At 41.5% G+C, this 25,234-nt stretch overlaps 1 protein-coding gene across 9 annotated transcripts in view; it reads left to right on the top strand.

The window, feature by feature from the left end:
* The first annotated feature begins 5,870 nt into the window (after nt 1–5,870).
* Nucleotides 5,871–25,234, top strand: part of BTRC (beta-transducin repeat containing E3 ubiquitin protein ligase) — a 123,392-nt gene continuing 104,028 nt past the window's right edge. For 3 of the 9 annotated variants that reach the window (XM_028730485.2, XM_028730480.2, XM_028730477.2), the window contains exons 1-2: nt 5,872–6,222; nt 20,891–20,959. In XM_028730485.2, the coding sequence (XP_028586318.2) occupies nt 6,175–6,222; nt 20,891–20,959 (117 nt within the window). In that variant the 5' untranslated portion in view covers nt 5,872–6,174. Of the gene's footprint in view, nt 6,223–20,890; nt 20,960–25,234 lie in introns of all 9 variants that reach the window. The other 6 variants (XM_028730482.2, XM_028730478.2, XM_028730479.2 and 3 more) reach the window with 5 other exon arrangements.

Raw genomic sequence — 25,234 nt, 5'->3', positions numbered from 1 at the left:
AGAACCTGGCCCGAAACCCTGGAGAGTGGCTGCCAATCAGTGTAGAGAGTACTGATTTAGATGGACCAGAGGTCTGGTTCAGTTTAAGGCAGTTTCCTATGAACAACTAGGCCTGCTTACCTGGCGTGCATAATTCCTGCAGTGCGTAAATTGTAAATATAGCTCCATGTGGTTGCGGCTCCTCTTGCTCTGGCGAGAAAGGGGGCCAGACAGGTCTGCATTCCTCCACAGCTGAGCATCTTCTGGAGCACATTACCAAAAGAAGTGACCGGCTCTGTCCCTAATTTGTTAGCAACGTGGCAGCTTCTGAGGAGGTCAGGCAGACCTTATTTATTTAGGAAGCATGGTTTTTTTTTATAAAAAAAAACAACCCTGCCCTTCATCATGTGATCTTTCCTTCCTCCTGGCCCCTGTGCCTCGTGCAGATCAGAGAGGCCAGGCCCTGTCAGTGAGAGCGACTATATTTTTTTTAACAGTTCCTAGCGCAAACCTTCTCATTTATATGTAAAGTAGCCATTAGTCATAGCTCCGTTCCCTCAGACTGCCTGATGTACAATCACATTTTGCAGTGGATGAATCTTTCCACACAGCTGCTCTGCTATGAATAATCCGTCACTGGGCCCATAAATCAGAAAAAAATCATGCACCTCCTTCGCCTGATCCTTACACAAAGTCATATATTTTACATGAGGACAAGCTAAATATTCATGAGGCTTTAAAAAGCCTCTTCTGGCTCTAAGGGACTTGTTGGGGTTGTTTTTTGAGTTGTTGGACTGAGCTGGCTTCTTTCTTCTTCCCGTGCTCCATTTTAAAAGAAAGCAAAGCATTCCCCCCTTTCCTGACATTTCCATGTTGCTTCATTCACTCCCATTTGGTCATCTAAATATTAAATACCGTACACTCTTTTATAATATCCCACCCAAACAATACTCCATGTGGGGTGGGCCAGACTCCCTCATGACGTGACAGCTAGGGCTGCAGTCAGTTGTGCACACCTGCTGCCCTCATGGGAAATCCCAAATATTTCCACATAAGGCTGCCCATTATCATTCATGCACAATGCAAACAAGAAAAGCAGCCACTCAAGTTCAAGGTGCTTGTTTTGACATGCAGAGCTCTATCTGGCTTCAGATAGGGGTTACCAGCATGGCACCCAGGGGTGGGTGCCCATGCACCTATAGAGGCCTTCTCTAGCATCAACAGGGTCCCCTCTCCATATCTTAAATTAAACATTCCATTACAGCCAATAGAAAAGGCCGTAAGGTAGGGGGGGTGAGTGTGTGTGTGTGACCCACAATACATTCTCTGGTTTGCAGATGTGCACATGGTCTTTGATGTAGGGTAGGTATTTCTACCCTGGGTTTTGACCAAACTGCGGGAGGCAGTGGAAGATAGGAGTGCCTGGCGTGCTCTGGTCCATGGGGTCACGAAGAGTCGGACACGGCTAAACAACTAAACAACAACAACAACAACAACAAGGTATTGCTATTTCTGTGTTGTATGTGTGTGAGCTTGATAATGAGTGGTGTGTCGAAAGCTACTGAATCATGGCACATTCAGACTTGCTGAGGTTTACAGCTCAGCCTCTTAGTCTCTCTGGTATACTGACTCTCAAGGATTCTAGCAGATTTTGGAGATGGCGTTCTGTAACAAGGTCAAGGGATATTCATAGAAGAGCAAGAAACTGCACAGTGTTTATGATATAGCTGAAAAACAGGATTCAAGTTGGTAACATTGAACCTCTTACTCACCTCCTTAAACTCCATTTCTAAACATTAAAGCCCTAATAGTTTCATAACCATAACCTCCCTGTCATCAGAGTCCATTCCATCTTCTTTTCTCCCATTACATTTACGCTTGTCCCTTCAATTTGCATTTTTCTTCTACCTTTATGCTGTGTCTTGAAAAGTGAAAGTGGCATGTATCCCCCTCCAGTTTATTCAAATCACCCACATTATTAAATAATTTGCCTTCTTTATAATCCAGAAAGCCCTATATCTTATGGTTAGTACGGACTACATGTGCAGAACAATTAGCACATCCCCCTCACAATAAGCATTGCTAGAAACTATCCTATTAACTTCTTCTTCCACCACAAACTACTCCCTTCATTTCTCATTTCAGTCTGGAAAGAATTAGCCCAAGAAGCTGTCTGTAAGGATAGTAATAAGTCTGAATGCATGCAGCTGCCAGCCCTGCAAATTTAATTTAAACACATCGTTCTTATTATTTAAAGTGTTATAATTCGGGCAATAATGCCCAAAGGAACTGAAATTATGGAAGATCCCCATTATTTCAAGGGTTAATTCTACAGATTCCCCAAAGAGTCACTAGAAATGTAAAAACAAGAGGCATAACAAGGGTGAGAAACGTGGTGCTCTTCATTGAAAATCAAGTGGCCAGTATTCCTTGTTAAATTGATTATTGCCATTACCTATTGACATTGAATTCACCCCAGGGATGACACTGGCTGATAAAGTCTTGGAGGCAGTGAGTGATATTCTATTGCAAAAATCACCAAGACAATGACATTACATGGATTTCTCCTGGGACAATTATAGGAGTGAATAGCCTGCTCTTGATTTGCACAGATGATTGAAAAATGCAAGTGGCAAACTAGCCCTATGTTTTGAAGCCAGAGTGCACAGAAACGCTGTTTATCTTTCCGCCACAGCGGTACCTATTTATCTACTCACGCTGGTATGCTTTCAAACTGCTAGGTTGGCAGAAGCTGGGACAGAGTAACAGGAGCTGACCCCCTCGCATGGATTCGAACCACTGACCTTCCGATCAAGCCAAAGAGGCTCAGTGGTTTAGACCACTGCACCACCCACATCCTTATCTGCACAAGCAAGATAATTTAACAACATGCTTAGCAACTTCTCTTGGGGAAGCAGGGTGTTCCAAAGATGCAGGCCCATCTTGGAAAATGGTCTTGTTTTCACCTCCCCAAAGATGAAAGCAGGGAGAGTTAATCTGAAAGGTTATGAAATCCCAGGGTGTGGATGGCTTTATAAATTATACTATCCCCATCCCTGAATCTGTGGTAGAAGTATCTGCTTATACAAAATATATTTGCCAGTCACTGCAGAGATATACCCAGATTAACTCAAGAATGCTTCTTGTCACAGATGTTCCATGTGAACATTTCAGCACTACCGCAAGCGATTCCGACCAGTTACAGCTGCTTCTTGACAGAAGTATATATTCCACTTCTCTGGAGAAGGAGCAGGTCTTCCAACCTGAGGCCTGGAATTCTTAAGAAGATTTTGGAAAGGTGAGAATACTTTCTCTGTGGTATATGTGCCATAAGAAAAACTTCTTCTTTGGCTTCTTTGCACAACAATTTTTAAGTCTTGAAAGTGCCTCATATACACGATATAATTAACCTTATAATAACTGGTAAGATAAACCAGTTATATTATCCTCATTATGCAGATGAGAGACTGAGGCTGAGAGACAGGAGCTTGACAAAGCCTACCTAGTGAGTTCATGGTTGAGATTTGAACCAGGGGCCTCCCAGCTGACACTCTAGGAATCAAATTCAGTCGCCTATGCAAGCTGTTGGGTGAAAACTGTGGCCCACATCAGAGCACATGCCATCTGGACTGCTCCCTCTCCCTTCTACCACCAACTGCCCTGCAGGAATGTTTCCATGAAAGAAAGAGAGGAGATGGGGGAAGGAGGCAGGCATCCAGCTGGATGACCGCTATGGCGAGGGAGGTGCTTGGCAGAAGAACAATCCTATATATGGAAAGGGGTGGAAAGGATGTGAAGGGTGACTCCTAGCCACTAGACTTGCTCTCAATTAATTTACTTAAACTGATATAAATTAACAACTGATCTTCAAAAATGTTCCACTGCTACAAGGTCCATTTCTAAACTGCCAGGGGGACTTAGATGATATGAGGAATAGAAATGTCACACACAAAAAACCCACAAATAAGATTGAGTCTTGGATGAACATGATCACAGTTTTGAAACTCAGAGGGTAAACTGATAGCAACTTAAATAGATTAACCAGACTGTAAGGATTTTGGGAGGCTATTTATTGTAGTATTATTTAACATTTTTACCCAACAGTGTGCATTACAGTCTATCTTGTTCATTGTCATAACTAACTCCTGCAGCATGTCATTTTTTCTCTAATTTGACAGATGGGCTGAGGCTGAAAGATAGCAACATGCCCAAGGCCAGTCAATTAGTACATAGCTGTGTTAAGATTTGTATCCAGGCCCTCTCTAGATGCACCTGCCAGATGAAACAAAGTTAAGGTATAAGTATCTGAATTTGCTTACAGTCACCCCTCCTTTCTGTGCTACTGTCATTTCTGCTCTCTCCTTTGGCTAAACTTGACTTTCTTTCTCCTTACCCTCCTCTGCTGTATCCCGTTGCTGAAATTTAAATTGTAATCGCCTCAGGGCAGGGACCTGCACATTTTTGTTAAATGGGTTATCATTTTCTGTCGAGTGCCATCTTCTGTCATGCTGCAAACCTAACAATAACACTAATAATACAATAATACAAACTCACATGAAGTCCAATATTCTAAGAAGAGTATGGGTACTAATAAAAAAAAACCCTAACTGTACCGTATATTTCATATTTCACAATGTTTCAAATCTATGGTTACCATCTCCTGAAATCAAAACATCTGCTGTCTGGGGTGGAGCCCAGAGCTAGTGCTTTGTGGAGCCCAGTTGATTTTGCCACATGAAGAACAGAGCCATGGCCAAAAGCTGTCTATTCACAAAATGTCTATACTGTATAGCAGGTGCAGCAAAACTGTGGCCATCCAAATACTGTTGGACTACAGCTTCCATCATCCCTGATCATTGGCCATTTTGACTGGGGCTGATGGGAGTTGAAGCCCAACAACATCTGGAAGCTAGCTGTTCCTGCCATATACCTTTAAAATGAATTGGGGTAGTGGTAGGAAGAGCTGTATCTTGGCAATAAGACTGAAAACAAAACAAGCAAAATAACTAGTCAGGCTTTTCCCAGTCAGATGCAATCCCTATGATAAACACAGGGCACAAAGCCCCCCAAAGTTCTTAAACCCCTTCTCTCCAGTGTTTAGCATTCAGTAATATAATGCTGCAAAGCAGCATGCATTCCAGAAATGTATTATATCAGGGGTTGACAATATGGTGACCGCGGGCACAAAGGTGCCCTTGAGGTCTTCCCCTGGTGCTCACAAAGCCACTGATCCTCCCTTGGAAGAAAATGCAATTACTTTTTCTCCCCTGTAAAATACATACAGCTGAAGGGGGAAGTTGGAAGAGATGACATTCTTCTGCCCAGTTTCCAGGACTCTTTGGGGAACACATGACTGTTAAAAGTGATATAGCAGTGCTTTAAGTGTATGGTGCCCCCAATCTCACCCCGGGAATGCTGGAGCCTCAGCAGCTGCCCAAAGGATCTGACCTCTGTGGACACTGGCCCCAGCAGCCCTATCCCTTATTACGAAAGTATGATGCTATCAGTCAAAAATTGCAATGCAGGGGTGTGTGGACTAGATGACTCTTTGGCTCTTCCAACCGCACAGTTCTTTGGTTCCTATTTCGGATAAGCTGCACACCTTGCTGCGATCTGGAAACCTGCAAACTTCCACTCCTAAAATCACAGCAATGTCTCAATAAGCAGCGAAAGGTATATCGTGCTGCAACCCTATGCTCTCGCTTCCCAGATTGACAAGGAAAAGGGAAAAGCAGCTGCGACTCGTCCCCGCTGCAGCCCAGCGCGGCCCCTTCGGAAACTACAGCTTCCATCAGCCCCTTCTCCCGCCAGCTGGGAGAGGCAGCCGTTCCTCCCTGCTCCCCCTTCCCCTTAACCCAGCCCAGCTCGGCCCACCCGAGCGCGCCGCCACTTCCCCCTTTTTCTCGCTGCCTTCGGAAGCAACGGCACCGGGCGCGCCGTCTCCCTGTGCGCGGGGCTTATTGGGAATTGTAGTCCGCGATGTCCACTCGGGCACTTCTCGGGAGAACGGCCGGGGACTACATTTCCCACTTACCTGAGCCGGAGGAAAACGGAGGTTTCTCGCCTGACTCTGCGGTGGCTGCGGCCTTGCGTTGAGGGAGGGAGAAGGGAAGGGGTGGGGGGCGGCCAGGCCCCGGCTGAGGCCCGGAGCTGGCGGGGGAGCAGCAGCCACAGCAGAGGCGGATCGGGGGGGCTATGGACCCCGCCGAGGCGGTGGTGCAGGAGAAGGCCCTCAAGTTCATGGTGAGGAGGGAAAGAACGGGGAGAGGATGGGGGGATGCGGTGGGGGGGGGCGAGTTGGTGATGACTGTTGCTGGTTGCTGTGGTAGGAAGAGGAGGGGGATGGCGGGCGTGGCGGGGGGGAGAGGAATAATCGGAAAGGGAAGCTTTATGGCGAAAGGGAGAGCGGAAGCTGTGGTGTATATGGAACCCGCTGGCAACCCCAGAATATCTGCGAAATGGGTTTAGGTAACTGGGAGGACCAGGGAAGGCATACATTTTGAGAGCTGAGGATTCTGCGGGATGTATGGGGAGGAAAGAGGGGCAGGCCAGTCATACCTTTCCTTTTCGGGGTGGGTCTTTTGGTGTGTGTGTGTTGTTTTTTAAGGTGTGAGCTTCTGTTATGTGGGGTTGGTATCGAAAGAGAGGATGCTTTAAAAAAACAAACAAACCCGAGGGATTAGGGTAACGGAGGGTTTAAGAATGCGGCTGAATTTTTGAGGAGAGGAAAGATTGTGAGGCTTGGAGACCCACTTAAGGAACGCTGAAAGGAAGGCCTGTATAGAGGGACTGATGGAAAAGATGGAGGGTTTAGGAAAGCTGGACCAGATTGGGTTTTTTTTTTGTTTCTTTTTTAAGGGATGGTGGTAGGTGGGCACCTAGGTGTTCTTAAAGAGGCCTGGAGTAGGCTTAGTGTTTTGGTTTCAAAGGCAGGCTTTGAAGGCAAGGTTAGCTATGTTGGGTCACTTTTGAAGAATGCAGGTCTTCTCACAAAAGTATGTAGTAAGCTGGGAGGTAGTGGGAAGGGTCCTGGAGAATTCAGTTTCCAAAGTGAATTATTACATGGAGGCTTCCATTAATAAATTGAGTGCCAGAGGGTTTGAAACATTACATTGCAGTAAAGGTGGGGCCTGTTTATGGGAGGGATTTCAAACTAACTCTGTTTCTACTATACAGTTGAAAGGTGACCAAGCATTACCCATTTAGGTAGGTTTATGGTAGGTTTATATTAAGATCAGGTGACTGCTTATTATTTTATAGTGGTTTAATCTTGTCAGATATACAAGGGAGTTTATGACTTCTATATAGAATTAGTGCATCATGGTGTCATCTTATAGCAAAGGCAGAAATGAAGGCTTTCTTTCCCCAGCTCTACTGGGGTCAGGGGGCCTTTCTAGAGACCATCTATCCTTTTCAGCCTCTGAAGAGGAACAGCAGCACAAGGATTAGGAAGGAAACACAAAGTTATCAAACTAATGCTTATCTAGACTAGAAATTTACCATATTGCCTAGATACTACAGTTTGGAATGCCAAGTCAGGAAAGATTCCAGCTAAGCTGTTTTTGAACTTCAATGTGCAAGAGTATTGTCATAGTGTACACAAAAAAGATGTGGGGCTGGTAGTCTACCACACACAGAATCATAGAACTGTAAGTGGAGAGGGGCCACATAGGTCACCTAGTCCAGCTCCCTGCAATGCAGGATTCTTTTGCCCAACATGGGGCTTGAACCCATGACCCATAAGAGTCTCATGTAAAAGCTTTGTGCTGCAAATGCCAACACATGCTGCTTCAGGCAGCTTTGACCCTTAAGAGACAAACCAAGGTGGTGACTGACATCCTCTTGCATGATGCATTTCACAAGGCTTTGTAGTGGTCTCATAGATCTGTCCAAAGCAGAACCCCCAGATAGTAGAGAACTCATCCCTTCAGTTGAATGACTGCTTGGCTCCATGCAAGCAACACATGAAGGTCCATTTTTCATAGCACTTTAAGTAGGCAAGTTGAAGGCAAGACATGGAATATTGGTTTTTCCCCATCCTAGATATGCCAGGAAACATTTCCCCCTCACATCCATTATTTTTTGAAATTCTTCATTCCTCTTGGAGGACAATGAAGTCAGCATATGCTCAGAGGTACTCAGCCCTAGGGTCAATAATGTTTATTTACAAAAGATGGCACAGCTCATAAGTGCCGACTGAGTATTGCTTTTGCTGTGGGAGGGACCTCCATGCGATCTGGCTTAGGGTGCTGTAAAATGTCTGGGCGGACCTGGATTGTTTTGAAAAACAATACTTTCTGCAATTCGCAAAATTCTCTCAGTTCTTCAATTTTTCTAAAAGTAAAGCTTTAATTGCTTGATTATTATTTGAGAATAATTGATAACCAGTGGCTAATCTATTTAATATTTATTCATTTACTAAAGAATATTATCTACAGCTACCATTTGGTACTTGACATAAGAAGTATTTGGTTGCTCACCATACAGAATATCTTCACAACATACTGCCATTGCAGTTTTGTGCCATCAACTGCTACACATGACTTGCTTTACCTCTGGAACAGTATTTATGTGATTGGATTTATAGGGGACTATGATGCGGTTTCTTGTCATCTGATTGCACTCTTGGTCTTTTTTTAACATCTACTTTCAATAATAATTAGAAAAAGCACTTCTTATTCAGCTGGCTGGAGAGCAGGCAACAAAGGGTTAACACCAACAGAAAGCAGGGGTAGCAAAACCTGACTTCTCATCTGTAGGAGAGAACCTTCTCAGTTTCAGGTCTGTGGTGGTTCTGCTTTTGAAAAGAGAGAAGGGTCTGTTTGCTATTCCCAAATTACAGCTGGGAGCACAGCCAATTCCTTCCCCCTCCCCTTCCCTCAAAGCAGCTGTATTTCCCCTCTCTCCTTCACCCTAGTGCCCCACCCAAATCATACAGAACAGGCTTCTCCTGCTGGATGTCTCTGAACACAAGAGGTGGTTTTTGGGGACCCTGATTCTTCTTATCCTTCATTAACGGGGAAGAAATTCTCCAACAATTTTTCATTTGGTGGAACAACTGATCAGTGACTATGGACGTTGTGACTATCTCTGCCAATCACTCAGAGTGAGCAAATGTAGGAGGGGATAATAGATTCTTCCAACTCTGAGACCAGCTCCTCTTTTGGGCTCACATTCTTGTTCATAATCAATGGGATGTGGAAGGAGCAGGTGCAGATGGTGACCTACTCATGAGCATTGCCACAAGTCAGTCCCCAATTGGGACCCCAAGTTGGTGTGATATAGCTGGAACAGGGATGCTCCCATTGTTTCCCCTGGCCCTGTCAGACCCCAGTTCTAACATGTTGCCCCAGGGCATTCTCTCACAGTCTCTTAAGGCTCTGGGAACTGGTGTGCTTTGGGTTTCCTTTGGGTGGATGGATAATCCCCTTCCAGCTTTCCCTTTTACTCTAGACCGGATGATATGTATGTCAGCTTCTTTTAAGAAAGAGGGTGGTGAATAAGTTACCCCCTTACTCTCTACTTTCTTGCCTGTTAAACAGAAGGGGGCCTTGAATTTCATCTGTGTTGGCCCATAAATTGGACATAGCCTTGACAGTATTTTTAGAACACTGAAATGGAGAACAATCTTCAGATTCAGCTAGAAGAGAATAGCTGTAGTGAGGTGAAGAGTTATGCTTAGTTTAACCTTCCTTTTACATTCCTCTTAAGCCTAGCTGACTTTGCTGAAGAGTAACAACACCCATTCAAGCAAGTGCTTAATACCAACTTCATTGGCACTGAGGAGTAATAAAAAATGTCTCCTAACCTCCTCAAGCAGGGTTATTGTTTTTGTTTGTTACTATGTTGTGTATTTTTGTGTTTTTATATTGTAAACCGCCCTGCGATCCTCGAACGAAGGGCAGTATAAATAGCATTTAGTAAATTTTAATTTTAAAAAATAATAAATAACATTTGAAGTAACTGGTCATGTTTGCTAAAGCCTGGATATTATAGATTAATGACTTCTGTAATGCAGAAATCTGCATTCAGCAGCATCATAGAATTTGATTAACCCTGCATTTATTTAATTAAATATGTAGTGAAGCTTTGGTGACATGAGTAGTATATTTATTTATTTATTTATTTATTTCAAAGCATTTCTAAACCACTTGATATTTAAAAACCTCTTAAGCAGCATACAAGATTGCAACATAAAAACAATAAAACAGTGTCATAAAAATGGAGATGCAAACATAAATAGTATTATAAAAACAGGTAAAATAGAATTTCATTAATAACATGGTATAATTTTATGAGCCAGGGAAAGCTTGGGCAAAAGATATGCTGCCTTTCAAAAAAGGTAGTAAACATTATTTATTCATTTATTATATATGTTTCTGCTCCAGTAAAGGAGCACATAAAGTGACTTAAAGGCAAAATAAAATTTGATACAATGATCCTCTAATTTGAAGGGGTGGGAAGGTATATGTGGTAGAACGTGTTCTTAAGAGTGTTAGACAATCAAAGATATGCACTGGCCTGGCCATATGCACTGGCCTGGTTATAAAAAAACCCAATGTTTTGCATGTTTACTCAGAAGTAAGTCTTGCTGTGATTAGCAGTGCTTATATCTAGGTATGTCTTTAAAGGATTGGAGTTTAAAAGTAATAATCAGTGCTGGAGGCAGGTGCAGGTGAGCTAAAATTGCTGTTAAATGCTTATTTTGGTCCTTACTCCATTAAGAGGCAAGCCATAGAATTCTGCATTGACTGAAGATTCTATGCATTTTTTAAAGGCAGTTTCATGCAAAGTGTGTTTGCATAATCCTGTTGGGAAATACCAATACTGTATGTTAATAATAGCTACAAGGTGAGTTCAAGAGTCCTTTGCCAGCCAAAGTGAACAAAGGCAGTCCTAGCCACTGCTGCCATTTGAGAATCCAGACACAACAGTGAAGGGTCCTGGAACTCCCCCAATCCAGAGGTCTGCAACCCATAATAATGTAAGAAGCATTCTGCCAGATCATACTGAAGACCTGTTTATCCAGCATGCCGTTTCCTACTGTGGCCAACAGATTCCTTTGGAAAACTCTGAAACAGAACACAAGGACCATAGCTTTCTCTCCTGCTGTTGTCCCCCAGTAATTGCTATTTGGAGGCATTCTACCTCTGATCTTGGACGTAATACACACCTATAGTCACTGATAGCCTTATCCTTTATGAAGTTGTCTATAATCAGTGTGTGGAACCTCTGGCCCTTCTGATGATATTGGGCTACAAACAGTATCTTCCCTTCCCTTTCCCATCAGCTGCAGCTAGTATAGCCAAAGGCCAAGGGTGATGGGAATTGTAGTTTAACAACATCTGGAGGACACCACATTGGCTACCCTGATCTAGATGTTGGTTTGAGGGATCACTCAAAATTGAGTTGAATTGTATATTTTTATTGTTGTAAGCCACTTTGAGACCTATTTGGTGAAAAGTTTATATCATTTTTTTAAAAAAGTTAACACAACAGGTGTATTAACTAGCTTTACTAATTTTTAGATTGCATAATAGATAAGATTTATATTTTTGCTTCAGATTACTGGACTTTATGAAACATTGGATGTATTTTGCACATTGAATAGGAAAGGGATAATAGATGCCATAGGCCACTGGTCCCAAACTTCCCAGTTGTATTAGTTTCTCCTTAGGATATTCTGTCCCATAGGAGAGAGAACAAAAGTTCTTTGATAATGTCTGAATGTCTAATAATTGTAACTTTGCACCCTTGCATTCTATGTGTAGACCTTTGGGAACTCTGTCTTCCATAAAATGTGTTCCGTTCCAGCCTTTCATAAGACAAACACTGTTCTTCAGAACCTTCTGAAAACATCATAGCCACAAATCTGTTGTTGTAGTGGTAAAATTAAGTTCACCCTTTGGTTAATTTTTTGTTGTTTTTTGTTGTTTTTTTACTACAACAAATTTGTCTTTTTGATTCTGCAGCTGAGTAGTTGAAATTATGCTACAGGACTAGTTTTTAGCCTTTTCAGACCAGGGACCCATGTTTAACCCAAGGAGAGATTTGGGCCCTATTTCTTAATTGTTCATGATATATATCTGCATGGTGGTAGTGCTACTACTGCAATCCACTTTTGATCAGACCACAGCCCAGTAGTGGGTCCCGACCCGCTATTTGAGGACCAGTGCGCCACAGGAAATAGCGATAACCAAGGGCATTATTAGTCTGAAATCATTCCAATGCACACTATGAAATTACTAAAACTACCTGGAAAAAGAGTACATATTTACTCCCTGAGGATGTAGTGTTGATGCTCAATATTAAGCAGAATAAACATTTTGGGTTGGTAAGAAAAGTCTGTCATAGTTTCCATTCCTATACCGCATGGTCTTGCAGCATCCTGGGTCCACTTTTTTTATATAGACGATTTCTACCCTGCTTTTTGAATGATCCTCAAGGCGGCTTACAATAGATTGTAATAATACCCACACAATTTACATTGCTCCGCAAACAACCACAAGAAAGCTCTCTTTTGCGGTTTTCTGGTCATCAGAACTCTCCTCTTTCCAGACTAACCACAAGCTGCATTCAAGGTTTATAGCTCATGGTTAATCTGAGAAAGTTAAATCATGAGCCCAGGTTTGGATGACACACTAAGCCAAACCATGGTGCAGCAGCCAGAATGACTGGGGAGGAGCAAAATGGCTTTGAGCTTCTTTCTGAGGGCTTGTGTGGTCACAATAAGCCATGGTTTGGGTTAGCATGACATGTGAACCAAGTCAGACTGATACTTCTTTCAGGGAAAATTGAATAAGTGTTACGTGTGTACCAGTTGCTTAAAGCTTTGCTAGCTTTTTGCATCTCCAAACAATGGATGCTTATCAATATAGAAAAGCTGCCGCTGCCAAAATGTGGGCTGTAAACCAAATCCGTGGCTTGCATAGTGTATACTACTGTTATATTGGAATCAAATGTTCTGTTTGAAGTCTTTAATTTAGGAAATCCACAAAACCCAAGATGATTCTTTAAATTAGTTTTGGATTATGTTGCAACCATTTGCAAGCATACAATGGATGAGTTTAATAAGCAATGTATGTATTTGACTAAACTACTAAAATTGCAGATACAGTCCTTAAAAACACAATAGAATAGCCTTGGCTGGGACTTTGATTAAATATCATCTAAACTACACTACATATGCCTGCATCAAAAAGAAGGCTTCCCCCCACCCAAAGTAGCTTCAAATGGTTCTGTTAAATGTAGGAATGTTCTGATGATTATCTTTTTAATTAAAATGAGAAATCTTTGTTTAAAGTGGCATTCTTTTTTTTACGGCCTCTTACAGTCTCTGTAACAATCATTTCTTAAGTCTGAACGTTTTTAATTCCAGGAATCCATTTATATAAAACTATGTTTAGACTTAATTAAAGAACAATTTCTTACAAAGCTTGTAAATAGCCAGGAAAAAGGGGGACAGAGAATAAAACTGACATTCACACTTAACAAACTGATTCTTACAAGGTATGTAATATGCTATAAAAATACAATAAAGCCTCTTTTATAAGAGTTCATATTTTCTGATCCTTGTTTTCAAAGGTATTTAAGAAAGATATCAAGGTTCTGTGAAGCAACATCTGTTTTCATGAATGGACTAGCAACCACTTCAGCTTAATCTAATTACCAGTGCATGGAGTTAAACCTTATTAGTACAGAGTTCTAATTAAATACCTTTGCAACTCATTTCTAACCCCTTTTTTCCTTGTGGTACTTTTAATTTGGCATTTTTGAATATTCTGCATTTTTGCCAAAAGAGTTATGCTGTGGGTAGTGAATGAGAAGACATTAACTCTGTGCCATCCCTTCATTCCTCACCCAAAGCACTTAAATCTTATAGGGGGGGGAAACCCAACTCTTCAGGAACTTAAATTTCAGGAGATTTAAACCCTGGTGATCTAAACAGAGTTTAGCTAGATTATTATTTTATTTTCATTATTAAATTATCTCTTTCCTTTACCAGCTCATGGACAGCATCTTTATAGCCGCTGTTGCAGAGTATTTCTCCCCCACCCCATGTAGAAGACATGGAGTCTCCTTTCAGGGACTTGGCTAGTGCAAATTATGAAATGTGCCATGTTCTCTTGCTTCCACTTCAAAACAGAGAGCTTTCTCATTGCATTGCTGAAAACACTGGCACTGCAGCTTGAGTTGATGACCTGATCTTTAGTAAGTCAGCTTGATAGACTGACATGGTGATCCTATAGACATGTGTATCTGTGAGTGCAGAGATTAGCATTTAAAAATGTAACTTGCACTTGTGTGATGGAAGTGAGGTAAGTTCATCCTGTTGTGCTGCCCGTCAGTTACTACAGGGTATTGGTTGGGTAGGACTACACCAGTGTAGCTGGTTGTGTTACGGGTTTTACAGTAGCATGCAAGCTGCCTTCAGTCCTTCCCAGTTCTGATGCCTCTCAACCCTTTTCCATGCTCAGTAATGGCTTTGTGCTCTGCCACTAAACCACACCTGACAGTGGTGCCTGTTTACAACAATTAGGTTGATCCACACTGTTGGCTTGATGTCTTGAGTCAGCTCATAGTGTAGGCACTGTTTTGTAGAGAGGTGTGGAGCCTGATTCCACCTGCTTGTTTGCTCATGCAGCAACAGAAAGGATTGGGCCATAAATAACTCTTAGAGCTTGAGCCAGCCTTGTAAATAAGGCCACAAAAATGACTAGTCTGCAAAAAAAAAATTACTAGTCTGTTTTGTAGTCATGAGAAGGACTGGCGGATGGAGCACTCAATCTCTCCTCTGCTATCCTCACTTATATGTAAAAAACTGGCTAGCAAAAAGTGTTGCATGCTGGGCATGAAAGAGAAGGTTTTCTCTCCTTACACGCAGTATAGAAATGCAAGGACTGTCAGATGAACTGCTTGTCCTCCCTCTGACAGCTTTCAGCCTACTTTTCTGCATTTAATTCCTTACCATCCATGGTGACCAGGCGAGTGGTTAAATACAAGGCTGGCTTAAGCTATACAAAATGTCTGAGTTGATCAAATGGGTTCCCTTGGTAGTTGTAACACTTTGCTGTGAGCCAAAATAGATTTGTCTTTCTAGACAACATCTGGCTTGTCTCTTACGTGCTTTTTCATTTTAAAAAAAAAACATATTTTGAGGAATATTATTTTACATACTCAGAGCAAGGAAGTCTTTTTACTTTGTTGTTTTACTTCTAATGGGAATTCCAGATTTGTTTTAAAATTTGTTATTCACCCCAAGCTTTTGGGAAAGAGTGGGCTGTAAATATAAATTTTAACAGTTGGGTTTGAATAAACATCACACTCTATCACTACTTGTTTTGCAAATATCTAATGAGCATATGCTACTCTATATTCAATAACTGAACATTTGTTCTTTTGAAAGGCAACGTTAACCGCCACCTCAATCCATATCCCTGTATTTCTTTCAAAGGAGGGAGCTGTTTAGCACATGTGCAAGGACCAGCTCTCTTTATCGCAGTGGAAGGGAAATTCTTTGGGGTCAAAGAACTTCACACATGATGAATCAGTGTTCCTTTCAAGAGATGTGCACATTGTACCAATGGATACCATTGTGTGTTAGCCTTTTTTAAAAAAAGAGAGAAAGAGAAGTAAATATTTTGTGAGTTTGGTACATAAACGAATGATTTGAGTCTTCATGATGTGACTCAATTCTTTAGTTGCTTTAGGGGTGCACAAATGGACTCAGTTCTTTAGATCCTTAAGGGGGCAATGCAAGGAGAGTGCAGGGTTCAAGTTAACAGCATTTTGTTTTAGCTTTTTGCTTTGTTTGCTTCATTAAATATATGCAATTAGTAAAAGCAAATGGTAAATTTGCTAACGCATCATTGAAGTATTTAGCTTCATGGACTTAGAAAAGTGGAATTTGGTGCTCCATGCCCTCTCTCCTAGCATATCTACTGTAGGCACTGGGAAGAATAGGTTGACCTTAATATTTGCTTTCCACTAAATCGCCGCCTTGCAGCAGTTATTTTCTACTGAATAAAAAGTTTAATTTCACGCCCTGATTAGTGCTAGTATATGCAGGTGGATATTTATTTTAAGTGGCTAAACTGGTCTTCCTTGGCAAATTGCTCACCAACCAGCAGAACTATAATTCCTCATGAGTAGTTAGTGCTAAATTATAGTTCTTGTTAGTGGAGTAAATCAAAACAATACTAGCTGCTAAGTTTTTGACTAGATAGGAGTTACGGGAAAATAGAGATGAGAAAGACACAGTGCAAGATTCAGATGTAATGCTAAACCATGGTTTAGCACTATGATGAATGAGCCTAACTGCCTCCAGGATCACACATTCACCTGCTCCCCTTTCATCTTCATACATGTTCAAGAGGAGGAGTTCAGAAGCTTTTGCTTCAATTTCTAGTTTACTGTAATTTGCCATTTTGTCTGGGCTGGGAACTGTGGTCATCATCACCAACTGTGGCTTGTTTTGAAACAGCCGTAGTTAATATTAAATCATGACTCCCAGTTTGGATGAAATGGGAAGCCATGGATAACTAAAAGCAAAAGCCTCTTTGCAACAAGCTTTTGTTGAAGGCAACTCATTCAAATATATTTCTTGCTGTGAATGTTTCTGAACATTTCAGGCTTTGATAAAGCAAGGAAGGATTGTGGTGCAGTGGTAAAAGGTCCTAGGTTCAATCGTCAGCATTTCCAGATAGGGCTGGGGGAGATTTCTGTCTGAAACTCTGGAGAGCTGCTGCCAGTCAGTGTAGACAATACTGAGTTAGATGGACAAATGGTCTAAGCTTAAAGGAATGTAGACTCTGCACCTGCTTTGTAGACAGCAAAAATGAAGTATTGCTAGGTGCCAGTATTTCCACAGATGCATCTGGTAAATTGGTAGTGGGAGCATTATTGTATTTGCTTTTCTAACATTCTTCTGTTCCTTTAACTATGTTTTGGTTAATTTTACAATTGGCTACCCACCTGTTATAGCACATTTTATCATTAAACAAAATTAATTTTAAAAATGGTCTGGAGCTGTCTGCTTTTAATGGGATCTGAGTTTCTTTAGTCCTATAATCTGCCTCATGAGGCTTGTCTGTCTTCTAGGAAGTGCAGCATTGCATCATTAAAATATCACCCCCTGCTGAGAGCAACATCAGTCCTATTCACTAAATGGAAATGCTGAAGCAGTGACAAGTGTTTCTAAAAACTGTATTAAAAATTCATTTATTCTTAGCTAAGCATTTAGCTAAGAATAAATGAATTTTGCCAAATAGGGGATTGCAATAAATTACAGGGTTCTTGTTGTTAACAAAATGCATCTGTCCAAAGGACTACATAAAAATAATAAATATTCTGCCATCCCAGCAGTAGTTCTGTGGTGCCAAAAGGGAGCTGCAGTTTTGATTTCTATTGTTTCAGAATTGAGTGGCTTGAAGCATAGAGGCTGCGTAGGAATATGCTTATGCCTTCACAGAATTATGTGATCAAACTCACATTGCCATGCTAACTTGGCATTGTTCACCTAAAAGCAAGAAGCTTATCATAATCTGTAGCCTCCTGACTCTCATCTGAAAGGAATAACACTGGAGGGTTAGTGCCAGCCACAGTTTTGTTTGTGTGTGTATGTCTCATGCCAGTTTTGGCCCATAATTTTCCCAGCTGGCTTTATTTATCCTTTCTTGCAAGATTGGAGAGGCAGATATTTAAGAACCTTTCTTGCACAGAAAGCCCTCTTCTTGCTTGCTACTTAATTAGCACTTGTTTATGACACAGCCTCTGATTTGATTTTTAAAACAAATTGCACAGTAAAGAAGCTGATATTTAAACTGTATGGTAACCATGGCTCCAGCTGTGATTCAAATATTGTAAGCCTTCAGGGGTTGTATTAGGCTTAGAAAATAGGAACTGAGGTCTGTAATTTAATGTCTGTCTTTTAAAGGCTGCATTTTTATATTTATTTTTTAGGGGGAAAACAAATGCATTCCATAGAATTTAAAATATTGACTCATTCTGAGAAAACAGCCTTTTCAGACCTCACTAGAGACTGCTAGATCCATTAAGTTAAAAATGGAAGAAGGGGTAAAGGAAGGTAATAAAACAAAAAGTCAGTTAAAGATTGCAGGGAAAAGATGGCCAGTTTGAAATCAGAACGAACTAATGACTTTAGTACATCGTGGGAGGGAGACTGTTGAGAAGGCAGCCCTAGAAGTAGGCTACATATTAAATACAATGTTTGGGTTGCTGCAGCACATTACAGAATTGGAATTTGGCAGGTGTTAGGCTGGGTAATACACTGCATGATGGGGTGGGGAGGGTTCCCATGGGATCATGCTTGTAAAACTTGTATAGAATGGTTGCATCTTGTAGCAAATTCCATAACTGTGAACTGTATGAAGAAGTACTTCCACGCATGCAGTGGGATTTCTCCTTCCTCTCCTTCCTCCTGCAGCCCTCCATATGTTCCTGAAAGCTGCTCCAGAGGGGATCTCAACCCTCCATAACAGATTTTGAGGGTTTGCTGAGGGTGGAGAAGGTGAAATTCTGTTGTGAGAATGCAAGTCTGTACCAGTCACATATGGACAGCATCAGCCACAATACTGATCCTTTTTTAAACTGTTTACCTTCATTAGTTGACTCTTGGTTCTGCTATTATGAGAGGTGCCTATCCACTTTCTACCCACCGTGCATAATTTTATATATCTCTATCATGCATTTTTTTTAAAGAGCTCCAAATATCATAACTTTTCTTCACAAGGGAGTTGCTATGGCCCCTGGATATTTTAGGCTGCCCTTTTAAAACCTCTTTTCCAAGTCTGCAACATCCTTTTTGATGTGTGGTGACCAGAACTATACACAGTGTTTCAAATGTGGTTGCACCATAGATTGGTATAACAGCATTTTGTTGTTGGCCGTTTCATTTTCAGTCCCTTTTCCAATGATCCCTAACGCGGAATGCACCTTTTTTCCACAGCTCCTGGGTCGACATGTTCATCAAGTTATCTGCTAAGTCCCAACGCTCTCTTTCCTGGTCTGTTGCTGGCAGTTCAGACCACATTAGTGCATTTGTTTATTTAGAAGCTTTTCTGAACAGCTTAATATTTTCAAAATCTCTTAAGTGCTGTACACTATGTGCAATATAAAAACAATATTCATTAAACCAAAAACACAAACTAAAAACAACGAAACAATATAAAAAGTAAGTAATACAGAGATTCAGGGGATTTGCATACATAAACCTCATGGGTCAGGGAAAGCCTGAGAGATGTGTGAAGCAACTGAGGTTGCTGCTTCACATATGGTAGAGGGAAGGGCAACCCACAGAACAGGGGCAGCAGCAGAAAATGCCCTTATTTTGGTCACCACCCTTTGATATTCAGTTAAGAGCAACAAAGGTAAACTTCCTCAGTCCCTCTCAGAAAGAAGATCATCCATTTGAGTGACCAGGGCCGATTCTGTCCCAAGTGTATATGTGAAGTTAGGGGTTTTTTGTCCCACTATACATTATTTTACACTTGCTTACACTGAACTGTGTTTGCCGTTTTAATGCCTGCTCATTCTCTGTATGTTGTGGAACATCTGGAATGTATTCTAGAATTTACAATCAATACCTATGGAGCTTTGGATAAACCTGCTAAGCCTTACTATTGCCCTGCCTGAACTTATAGTGCATCTTGGAATGCATATAACTATTGGCTGTGCATTTTAGAAGAAGGTGCTGCCCTGGACTCCTTCAGAATGAGCATAGGATATAAATTTAATAATAATAATAGTAATACAGTCAGGTTACAGACGCTTCAGGTTGCGTTTTTTCGGGTTATGGACCGCCGAAACCATGAAGTACCAGAACGGGTTACTTCCGGATTTCGGCAGTCGCGCATGCGCAGAAGTGCCACTGCAGGTTGCAAATGTGCATCCTGCACAGATCACGTTCACAACCCAAGCGTCCACTGTAATTAATAATAGGTGGGGGAAACTGTTAAGGAAGCTTGCCTGCCTTTTCTGGTCTTCTCATTGAGAATTCTCTCACAAGCTTCCAAGGAACCCCCAGGGTTCTTCAGAACACATTTTGAACAATCACTGTTTTAAAGTGATGCTCTGTGAGTTGTTGTGCTCTTCAAGTAGAATTCCCACATCAAAAAACTGCTCTAATTGTGGTTATCCTGTTTGCATAGAGTTTTAGATCAGGCATGTCAGAAGAAAATGAAGAGGTTTGGTGCTGTATAGGCTCATATATGCATCCTTTAATGAAAAAGGCTGTAAGGAACAAGCACATAGCTGCTTGAACCCCTTACCCTTTCCAGCAGTAGGCTGTGAAGAGATCAGATTTTCTCAGGGTGAACTTGAAGATGATGTTGTACGTGTATAAAGTAGATTGGAGGGATATGGCCATCACCTAAGAAATTCTCCTTAAGTAGCTTGCATACAATGATCCCCATCCATGGTATGTGAATTACTGTATTTTTCCATGTACGAGACAAATTTTTTTGTGGCTTATTTTTGCTTTAATAATTAGCTTATTTTTTTGTCAAAAATTGGGGGTCATCTTATACACGGATGGTGAATCCACACTACTTATATTCCCGCGGCTGCCGTGAAGAATCTCCCAAAAAAAGCTTAATGGACGATCTTGGATGTCGGTGGGCCACACTATAGCTGTATTACATGGGTTAATTGTTCTAGAGATGTTTACCTGCACAAAATCCTGTGTGAGTTGGGCATTCTTTATCGTCTTTCTTTTCCTAAGGTTCTATTATTTATGCTATATAGAGTAGCAGGCTCCCTGCAGTTCCCCTGAAGAATGCATCTTTATGTGAATGGCTGAGAGTGTGTTTGGTGTTTACGTTCACCTGGAAATAAGGGTAGGCTAGCCAGGTCTCAATGTAAAAGGAGGTCTCTTATGTCTATTCTCTCCTAGCCCAGAATACACATGCCTAAAGATGGATTCCAACTTTCATCTTCTGGATACCAAGCATGGCTAAAGCAGGTTGGACTGTGTTACTGTTTCTCATCTCTTGTGAGGGTTTGCACCAGAAAACTTGTGTTTGTTTCATTGGTCAAGTACACATACTGTTCAATGCCCTCATGGTGATGTGTAATCAGATATTCACTACATCTATATATTTGTGAGTGTTGTATGTCTGCATGTTGTGTGCATCTCCTGTTTGCACTTCTCGTGAGTAAAAGTTCAAACAAGGATCATTAGAAGGGAGAGTGGGGCAATGTATAGCAAGATCTGCAGCAACAACTCAAATTGCTGAATTAAAATTAGCCTTCAAATGTGAAGGTCTGTGGTGGTGGTAATAACAGGGAGGCCAGTGGGTTAATACACAGGAGGCTTGCATCTAGAGCCTAATTCAGATTTGATTGGGTAAAACAAGTGTGGACATTTGCTCGCATCCCATAACAATCCTGCAGTTTGACACAATCTGACACTATTGGGAGTCCCTGCTCAGATGTGGTCTGGCGCTATATTACTTTGGTGATTATTAAAGGCCAAGCTTTAGATGTTTCAGCAGCCTGGCTCTAGCAATTGCTGTCAACATCTCAAAACAAATCTAGTATAACAATTCTCCCAAAAGAATCTTGTTTTCAACTTTGCATGTATGACACATGCACACTCACGGCACATCTGTATCTTTGTGGGGAAATGTAACATCCTTGAAAAGTAGAAATGAAAAGTTGCTTCATTGTAGGAAGATGGAACGATTGTGTCATGGTACTAACAAATGAGAACAATGCAGCTAAGCTGCATCTGGTTGTTGTGGCAACTACAGTTTTGAAGGCGACTGTTAGAATGAAAGACTCTCTGGTGCTCTGCGCCTAATGAAACAAATGGATAAAGAACTCCTTGAACTGAGTAGGAGAAAATAAAATAATGAAGCCTAAAGTTTTAAGTAGGAGGAGAGAATCTTGGGGTGTCTCATTTTTTTTGCTCTGCAAGCAGCCCAGCAGCTCAAGGACTAGTTTATTTTATGCACGAAGCATTTTGGATGGTTACAGAGAGATCAGCAAAGAAATGTGAGATCCCTCCCTCAAAGAAAATAACATAGGAAACCTTATAGTAGGCCTTTAGTTTCATCTGCATACCACCTCTAAACTATTAGTAACGTACAAGACTGTTTGCAACAAGAGCTCAGTTGAGGGTGCTAGAATCTATCCCTAGTGTGATCGAACGCAAGATCATTGTTGAAATAGCTTTGTTCTTTTCTGTGCAGGACCTTGGCTAAGAGAACTGCTAAAAAATAGATTCTGTCCTAAGTAGTTCCCCTTCTCGTTTTCTTAAAGGCTACTTTTGCCACTACCACTGGAAATCAGAACCTCAATCTGCTCATTAATTTTCATGTTGACTGAAGTACTCATGTTGTCTTTGCATTTACTGACCTAATTAAAATACTTCTTGCCCAGGCAGTATTATATTGAAATACATGAATGGGTAGTACTTAGCCTCCCTCTCCCTCCCTCTTCTCTGTTGAAAACTGTTAGGGACCTATTCAGTTCTATCCATTCCTTTAATGCTTTGCCAATGTGCATGAGTTGCTGGCCCAAAAATGTACAGTGGAACCTCAGGTTATGTACTGTTCTCCTTACGAATGCTTTGGGTAATGAGCTAACCTGGAAGTAGATGCTCCTGGTAGTGAACTTTGCCCTGGGATGCGAGTGGAAGTTGTGTGCCGGCGGCAGCGGGATGCCCCATTAGTAAAATCACGGCTCAGGTTAAGAACGGACCTCTGGAATGAATTAAGTTAGTAACCGGAGGTACTACTGTAATACAACCATTTCCCCTTTAAAATGTACTGCATACATATTTTGGATTTGTGGTAATACTTTACAAGTGCTTAATACAATGTTCAATGCACAGTTTAGAATGGAATATGTACTTTACCCATTTTTTTAAAGGATTTGGCATTCAGACAGCAAAGGCTCATCTACCATCACCAGGTATTAAATGCAGTCTTACTGGGGGATTGTTTTTCCAGGCACAGAGGCAGTTGCACCCTTAGGACTTGCAGAGTTTGTTTGGGGGGGGGGGATAAATGGGTTGGGATGAAACTACTTGCTGTATTTCAGGAATGTTTTCAGTAGTCTTGAAAAGTTCCCCCTGCTATTTCAACTATTTTATCAGCAATGCCAACCCAATTTTTATCTCTTCATTTCATGTAGCCTTTTTCTACATGGGTGTGCTGCCTCCTTTCCTAGGGACATGGGTGGCGCTGTGGTATAAACCTGAGCCTCTTGGGCTTGCCGATCAGAAGGTTGGCAGTTCGGATCCACGCGATGGGGTGAACTCCCGTTGCTTTGTTCTAGCTTCTGCCAACCTGGCAGTCAGAAAGCACACTAGTGCAAGTAGATAAATAGGTACCACTGCGGTGGGAAGGTAAACAGTGTTTCTGTGCACTCTTGCTTGCGTCATGGTGGTCTGTTGTGCCAGAGGTGGTTTAGTCATGCTGGCCACATGACTCAGAAAGCTGTCTGTGGACATACACCGGCTCCCTCGGCCTGAAGTGAGATGAATGCCGCACCCCATAATTGCCTTTGGCTGGACTTAACTGTCCAGGGGTCCTTTACTTTTACCTACCTCACCTTACCGCCCTTTCTCTCAGTTGGCTTGGTTTGCCCGCAGTTATGTGAACAGATATGGTTGGTCACAAAGGGAAAACAATGGCAGAAAACAATATTGAAAAAGGGTGAATATTATCACAGTTAAAAGGTTTGTCAGGAAATCTTCCTGACCTCCCCCTCCCCTTGCTGTTTACAGCTCAAAAATGGAAACAGTGGAATATTTAAAACAGCCCTAGGTGGAAAAGGTTTACATTTGCTTGAAGTATTAACTGTGGTAATACAACCTCTGACAGTGCAGTGGCAGCATTTGTCAAGATAAATCGTTATAGGACTAATGTCAACTGTTTATGTTACCTGAATTGCTTAACAGTGCATCTGAATAACAGAGATGGTACGTCTTACACTGCCTAAAAGCACCTTAATTTTAAATGGAGATAAATCATCCCACTCTAAACATTTTGGGTGATATTTCAGCTCAACTGGATGCATATGATTGTTTATCTTAGTTCATCTGAAAGTATAGAGTTAGCATTTCTTTCTTAACCTTGACTGGTCCTTTAGCAGTTGGGAAAACTTGGCTTGTGTGCAAACCCTAGTGTCATCGCAGCAGTCTCTTGTCATGGCTGTGGAGTTTCTCCTTTGTATGGCACACTCTTGATCTTGTGCCTGGCTTAAATGGAATGCATAAAATGTCCCTGTAGAAGTATATTAATTTGATCTTAAAACAGTTTGTGTTACAAATGAGATGAAGGAAGATGGATTTTTGCAAGACTGAACACAGTCCGCTATTAAGGACAAAAGGTTATAATATTGAATGTAGGCAACTCTGCACAGGTTCTGTTCAATTGTTATCCCCGATTTAAGCAGCTGAAATTGTGCAAATCTAACCTGCTTAATTTTTAAATAAAATTGTCAGGTTTTTATTGATGTTTATATAGCATGTGTCCAGTCTTGCAAAAAGCCAAGGCAGAATGTGTTGCCCAAGTTAATATTGGATTTGGTGACTTCTTCCTCATAGATTATTATTTAGCAAGCTTATTCCTGGGTGGTGGCTTCAAACACGCCAGAAGTTTGCAGGATGTTCACAGTTGATCATCAAGCTTGCTAGAATTTGTCTAGCTTCAGGACCCATAGAGGGACTTGGACTGCCAAGGTCACTTTGGTGGACAACGTTTGCCAGCCAATGGATTTTGACCTTGATTCTTCTGGATCTGACAGCAGTGTTTGATACTGTTGACTTGATATCCTTCTGGACCACTTGTCAGGACTGGGGGTCAGCAGCACTGTGTTACAATCGTTCACTTGTTCCAGAAGGTGATATGAAGAGAGATATTGTGGGGTATCCATCTTATGCTGTTTATTATACAGTGTATAACAACTATGTAAAATCACAGGGGGAGGTTGCTTGTCATGTTGTAATGCTGATGATGTCCAGCTTTATTTCTTTTCCTTCAATCCCAGTGATCCTGATGGGTTGGATGATAGCAAATAAACTGAAGTTCAGACCAGTTGAGTTGGAGATGCTGGTATGGATGGTTCTGTTGATGTGAGGGATGGGTGATTGACCTGTTGCGGACCAGGTAGCATCCCTCTGAGGTGTGGATCAGCAGTCAGGAGATCTGGACAAAGCATTCCTTCTTGACTTTATGGTGGCATCTGTTGCTAGGAATACCTTTTACCAGCTCTGTCTGGCTTGGCA

This window comes from Podarcis muralis, chromosome 6, assembly GCF_964188315.1.
Source record: "Podarcis muralis chromosome 6, rPodMur119.hap1.1, whole genome shotgun sequence".
In the NCBI taxonomy this organism is placed as follows: domain Eukaryota; kingdom Metazoa; phylum Chordata; class Lepidosauria; order Squamata; family Lacertidae; genus Podarcis; species Podarcis muralis.
The sequence above is the reverse complement of the archived record's forward strand: the minus strand, read 5'-3'. Positions and strand labels throughout refer to the sequence as shown.